This window comes from Tarenaya hassleriana, unplaced genomic scaffold, assembly GCF_000463585.1.
Source record: "Tarenaya hassleriana unplaced genomic scaffold, ASM46358v1 Cleome31, whole genome shotgun sequence".
Classification (NCBI taxonomy): domain Eukaryota; kingdom Viridiplantae; phylum Streptophyta; class Magnoliopsida; order Brassicales; family Cleomaceae; genus Tarenaya; species Tarenaya hassleriana.
In genome coordinates, this window is record NW_010966274.1 from 450,299 (window position 1) to 456,947 (window position 6,649).

The window sequence follows — 6,649 nt, forward strand, 5'->3', positions numbered from 1 at the left end:
AGCTGCAAACCGAGGAGACGAGCCACGGCGAGGGAGCAAGGCGATGAAAGAGAGAGGACGGAGGAGCGAGGCGAAGATCGAGCGGCATGTGCCCTAATCTTTCTTATTTATAAACCTAAAATCCCTAATCTCGATCTCCGATTTCTTATTCTAATCTCAGTCTTTGTTCTGTTTCTCGTCTTGAATCTGCCCTCTCATCCCTTCGGTTCAGGTATATGCAACATAGATTTAATCTCTAGTTGAAACCCAAACTCATAACACGAAAGTCGGGTTTTTACTATTATCAAACGCGTATTCATCCTGTCGATAAACGAATATCCAGAATATTGGATATCCAACTTATGAATCGGAGAACAAGTACTCAAAACTCGATGCTAAGATGAGTTATGATTTTTGGATTTTTGATGGTTCGAATTAATAAAGACCATTTCGGTTAATAACCAAATAGTCGATTCATGTGAACCAAATAAGATATAATTGTAACCGAATCAAATTCAATATAAAAATTGGATGATTTTAATTTTTTAAAATCCAAAAAATCTTAATTCGAATTGAACATAATCGAATAAAAAAATAATGAAAAAATATGTTTGACAAATAAGTTATCCGACCGAATTGAAGCTAATATAAAAATAAAAAAATTATAATTTTTTTATAACCAAAATAATTGAATTCAAATATAAACAAACACGAATATAAACAAAGCGAAAACCCAAAATGGTATCAATCCTAAGTCCAGATTGGTTTGTTCGAATCCCTTCTTGGTACGGTATGATTAGTTCGGTTTAGAAAAATTCAAACCGAGTTGTATCAAAATTTAATTTAATTGATTCGGTTCAATTTAGTTCGGTCCGGTTTATGTTTCCTGCAGCCGCCGATTCATATAATACCGAAAACGACGTTTCCTCTACCCCTTCGCCTCTGCATCTCCTCCATTTATAGGCATCCGCCGAAGCTCCATCTGCTCTTTTCACCGATTTTCCGACAAAGAAATCTCGGTCGAAAACCCTAGACCGCCATGTCTCATCGTCGTTCCAACATCAACAGACCAGATCAGAACACCAGATACGTGCCCAAGACCCAACAACAGGTACGGAATCCAATCGATGGAACTAACCCTGGTCGGTACCCAGTCTCTCTCTCCTCTTCACTCAGGCAATCGGATTCCGCCGTTGCGTCTTCGAGCGCTGGAGGTGGCGATGGCTCCGCCGCGACAAGCGGAAGAATTAGGATGGGGGATTCAGGGCAGTGGGTGTCGAGTAGAATTCAGGGTCAGGGAGGTGGGAATTTCGTGAATTACTTGCCGCATGATGAGGCCGTCGCTGCTGGTCTCGGCGCTGAGGATGGAGGTTTGGATCCCGTGGAGTCGCAGAGAGTGGTGGATCTTCTTAACAGAGAGCTCACCAGGTTGCTCAAGCTGAGCCCCAGAGAGTTCTGGAGAGAAGGTGACAATCTCTATTTGCATTTTTTTTTATTCCGATTCTAACTTGGTTTTGAACTGATGAATCGTGGTGCGTTTTGGCTGAAATTGCTTTCTGTGTCAATGCTAGTGGCTGGTGATGCATCGTTGCATGATTTCTTGGACAGTTTCCTGCAATTTAGAAGCAGATGGTATGATTTCCCTTTTCATGGAATCAAGGGAATTGTTGCTGGGGTTATTGTCGGAGAACTAGAGCTAAGCCGCCGTGTGTTCATGGTCTTGTATAGAATGTGAGTCACTGTCTGATTCTCAGACTGAAGCTACATGGGTTTTTCCTTTCAGTTTCCTCTTAGATGATGTTCTTATTTTTTTCTGGTTGTGGCAGATCTTCAAATAGGGATCCGGGTGCTCGGGCCGCTGATAGCCTCAGCCAGAAAGACCATGGAAGTGGGTTCCTGCTCTCTTTTTTAGAGTTTGCGATTGTCAATAGCTCTTTGTCTAGTTATTTTGAATACATACTGGGCATTAGAATGAATTTGCTATTAACTGTATGGCTAATCGTTTAATTATGCATGTCACACAGATTTTGTAGTGGTGTCTAATGTTTGTTTCAGTTGCCTTTCGGCCCTTTCCTAGTATAACTGAAGTGGGAAAATGACTGGGAAAAGAGCAGGTTAAATAATGCATGATATGCTTATACTACCAAGTGTATGGGATTGTATATCATTTCTTCTTGAGCCGTAAGCAGATTTCCCTAGCTTAGCTCACCTAACGAGCACGCTCGAAAGGTAGAAGTGAATCCGAACGAATGGTTCAGTTGCATAGGAGATGTTAATTGTTGGGTTTGTTATTAGACTAAATGATTGTTTAAACTGATGCATGGATCCCTAGTACACAGTTCATGGTTATGTTCTAGTTGACATTTTGTTCATTAGTTCTGTTTATAGTTCTTTTGCAGGATAAGAAATTGCTTGATTTTCCGAAACTATTGGATATATGTGCTATATATGGACGTGAAAATGCAGAGCTTACAAGATCCCTAGTAAGTCATTCCAGAATGTACTTAATTAGGCAACGAGTATCTGTCTGCTATTCTTTCTTCACATGACGAGGTATTCTTTCACTCGTTCAATTCTTTTTTTTTCAGATTGAAAATGCTCTGAAAGCTCAACCTTGGATCCCTGAAAGCTTGAATGTAATGTTATCTCATTTCTTGGGTATTCTGCACACAATGCATCATCGCTGCACCTCATCTTTGGAGGTATGTATTTCGTATCGTTTTTTCAGAAGGTTTCTCTCGGGGTCAATTATAATTTTTGTTGTGGAAGTGTTTGAGGTATTGTCGCCATTGCTCTAGCTAGGGTTTGTGTTGTGTGGTTTTATGATTTTGCCGATCAACATTTTTGCAAATTGCATCATAGAATGGGCTGTAGCTTTTAGCCTCCAGTGTTTTTGGACAGAACTTGTAGGCCTGTGGTTGGTTATCTTTCTTGTGATACCTCCTAGATTTCATATTGGAACTTATATAGTTAGTCAGCCCCCTCCCTTTCAGCTGATCCATATTGCTGCTGCCTTTTTAATTTTATCTGCAGACCATGTTATCTAATGGCAAGAGTGAAGACCATGGATTCAAGCGACTTCATGCCGAGCTTTTGGAGGTGAATTTCCATCTTCTTTCCTGGGAATTTTCTCTTTCGACTTTGTTTTCTTCCACCTATTCTCATAATTGTCCTTCTCATGACGGAAGGGACATGATAAAAGTAGCATTTGAGTTGCTGTCTTAACTATTTCTTCCCATGCTTTGTGTAATACGTAAAAACTAAAAATGAGTTTTTGCGGATTATGTAACAAAGATGAACTTTACTATGTTTGAAATATTTTTAAGCTCAATACTGAAATCAGGAAAAGCTGAAGCTTTTTCCATGCAGTTTTAGCTGTGAAGTTAAGAAATTGGTGGGTAACACGACTAACAATTATTGAACTTCATGGTATCTTTTAATGGAACTTGTGCTATATCTAGACAAAAGAAAAATACAGTTTATTTCTATAATGGCAGTAGTGCATAGTACTTTTTATGCCTCTATTTCTTCGGTACAACCGTACAATGCTTGCTGGTACTTGCACATGCACAGCACACGTATATATTTGTAGAGCCAAGTGTTTCTTCACTCACCTGTTAATGTATCTCAACATGAACATAAGATTTTGTTTCTGAAGATTCAGATATGTGGTACAATTGTCAGAAGTTTCCTTTCTATTGCAATTAGGTTATGGACTTCATCAATGATGGAGCTGTGTCTTTGGATGGTTTCATATCTGTCTATAAACCAGCAGCTTTTATCATGGCATGCCCTGTTGAGACAAGGTAAGCTTTATCTATACAATCTATAGCATTCAATTAGTATTGTGAAGAATGCTAGTTTGCCGGTCACAAAAAGTCTAAGCAACGGTTCTGCCAATTTCTCAGAAGTTTTGTCTATGTTTTGACTGCACATAATCGCTCCGCACAAATCATCATTAACTGGATTTGTTTTTAATGGCATTACGGATTTCTCATGATTATTGAAATGAGATTGATGATGTACCTTTTTGTCACCATTCTCTAATGTCTCTTAGTCATTTGCCTTGGCTTGTCTGCAAAAGTCATTCGGTTTTTGTTTTGATTGGAATCTAAATTGTCGTCTGCGCAGTTATGGGAATGATGAACTTCTAAGCAGCCTTATGCGGTTGCATGATTCTTTGCTCCCATCACTACACCGTGGGTTTCAGGTCCTGTTCAAGGATGAAAAACATGGATCTCTTTCAGACATTACTACGAGTTTGAACATGTTATCGACAAGGATAGTAAATTTTTGCTGGAAAATATTGGACATTTGTTATCTGAGCGACGAAATGTTTGATCAAGGGACTTCAGTTCCAGCTGTCACAAAGATGTTCCCGTCCAGAGTAGAGGATCCTATGATAAGGGCAGACATACTGATTCAGACATTCAGAGAATTAGGTGGAGTGTCTGATCAAATGCTGAAAAACAAAAACCGATTGCTTCAGAAGATCGAAAGGAGTTACAAAATAATGGATAGACTTATGGCTCTGCAGAATGCAGGTATTTTCTTGCACAATTTTGATGTTTTTTTTTTTTTCTGCGACAACCTGGTTTGTCATGTCCTGGTTGGTTCAACCTGTAAGATGGAACTTATATTAGAGTTATTCTGGTTGAAATTGTCTATTGCATTACATCCCTCTAAATAAATGAGATTCTTAGAAGCTATTTACATATCATTTTGGTCTAAAGCATATAACTTGTATTTGTTTCTAAGCAGGATGGATATCGATGGATGATGAGCAGTTTCACTATTTATCGATGATCATGTCGCATTCTTCTCAGACCACTACAGTTAAGGATCAACCTCTGCTGCTTACTCAATCGGCAAACTCCAAAGAGCTGGTGGATGAAGATGCTGTAGTTATGCAATCCAAGATCAGTCAAATAAAAGATTTGTTCCCCGATTATGGTAACGGGTTCTTAGCTGCTTGCCTCGAAGTATATAATCAAAACCCGGAAGAGGTCATCCAGAGAATACTCGAAGGAACGCTCCATGAGGATCTGAAACGATTGGATACGTCCTTGCAGACAATGCCACAACCCAAATCTGCTTCAAATATAAGCATCAAAGACAAAGGGAAAGGAAAACTCGTTGAATCCGAAGTCACAATCTCTGATCCATATAAAGAACAGCCGACCAAGGGTCCTTCAGCAACATCAGCCTCATCCACTACCGTTGGTAGGTTTATCAGAAAGGCAGCAAGGGACGATCTTCCGAATCATGGTATTCTCGATGTGAGGAACGAAAATGACAAGACAACTAACGCTGCCTTACTTCAACAGTATGAATACGAAGATGAATATGATGACTCTTTTGATGATCTGGGTTTCAGTGTTGTGGAGTCATCTGCAGAAGAAAGCGAGATGTTTGGGAGTAGAGTTGGTTTGGGTTCTGGACAAGAACCCGAACCATCAAATGCATCGAAGTGGGGTAGCAGAAAGCAACCTCAGTTCTACGTCAAAGACGGAAAGAACTACAGTTACAAGGTTGCGGGATCTGTTGCAGTTGCGAATGCCAATGAAGCTTCACTGGTAAACCGAGCTCAAGGAGAGATGATACATGGCTTGGGACGAGGAGGAAACATTCCTCTCGGAGCGGTTAAGAAGCTTACCGAATACAACATCCAGTATGATGGTTCACCCGAGAGTGATGGAAGAGAGAATTCGAGAAATTCCCGAGGGGAAGGAAGAGGAAGAGGAAGAGGAAGAGGAAGAGGAGGTCGAGGAGAAAACAACAATGGAGAAAACGACTCGGGTGTTTCAGGAACAGAGAGCAGAGGAAGGGGGAGTGGAAGAGGAAGAGGAAGAGGAAGAAACCATTACCATAAAGACAGAGCAATGAAGAAACACATAGCCAGCATTTCTGGCTTCTAGAGAAATATACAATGAAGAGGTGAATCATATCATTTACTTTCTAATGGTCCCTAGGTGGGTTTTTTTTTTTTTGGACAGAACACAGAGACAGAGCATCATTTTTGGTAAAGGAGATGCGATCTCTGGGTCTTGGTTTTGTGGTCTGTTTTTTTTTTTTTTTGGAGAGGTGGGGGTGCATTTTTTTTTTTGGACTTTTGTAGGAAATATATGAAAATGTATTATATATATATTAATGACTGATGATGAATATTATTAATTTATATGCATTTGTTTTTTAAATTCAGTTCTGTCCAATTCGTTTTATAGAATATCTAGTTTTCCGGTCAAACAAAGCGGTTTACAAAATTCAAATTAAGTATGATATGAATAAAAATTTCATCATAATATTGCATTTAATAGAAAAATGTATTTCGAATACAATTAATTTTGTCTAAATTAAACAAACTAATTATAAAAAAATAACAAATAAATCAAAATAAATATTAAAATTAATAAATTTATCAAACTCCACTTAGATTTTCATTTATTTCCATAACACCATCTTAAATCACATTTTCATCCATCTTCAAAATCTATATCCTAACCAAAAAACAAGAAAATTATCTTAATAATGGTTTACCCTTAACAAAAAATAATAAAAACTAAAAACCTAAAATTCTCAATCCGTGAATGGTTCGTTTTAAACAAACTTGAATGGTTGTCTAAAAATTACACGATCACCGGCCGGGTTTATACATATATATATATATATA

The 6,649-nt window shown here is 38.5% G+C and overlaps 1 protein-coding gene across 3 annotated transcripts; it reads left to right on the plus strand.

The window, feature by feature from the left end:
* The first annotated feature begins 926 nt into the window (after positions 1-926).
* Positions 927-5,981, plus strand: LOC104820515 (activating signal cointegrator 1 complex subunit 2). 3 transcript variants are annotated; one of them, XM_010550972.1, is made up of 10 exons: positions 927-1,445; positions 1,551-1,710; positions 1,806-1,867; positions 2,368-2,462; positions 2,568-2,681; positions 3,013-3,078; positions 3,688-3,785; positions 4,111-4,523; positions 4,741-5,247; positions 5,357-5,792. In XM_010550972.1, the coding sequence occupies exons 1-10, from the start codon at positions 1,019-1,021 to the stop codon at positions 5,557-5,559; spliced, it is 2,145 nt and encodes a 714-aa protein (XP_010549274.1). In that variant the 5' UTR covers positions 927-1,018; the 3' UTR covers positions 5,560-5,792. The 3 variants fall into 3 exon arrangements, with proteins under 3 accessions (XP_010549274.1, XP_010549273.1, XP_010549275.1); XM_010550971.2 differs by having other exon boundaries at positions 1,019-1,445; positions 4,741-5,981; XM_010550973.2 differs by lacking the exon at positions 927-1,445 and having other exon boundaries at positions 1,701-1,710; positions 2,379-2,462; positions 4,741-5,897.
* The last annotated feature ends 668 nt before the right edge of the window (positions 5,982-6,649 follow it).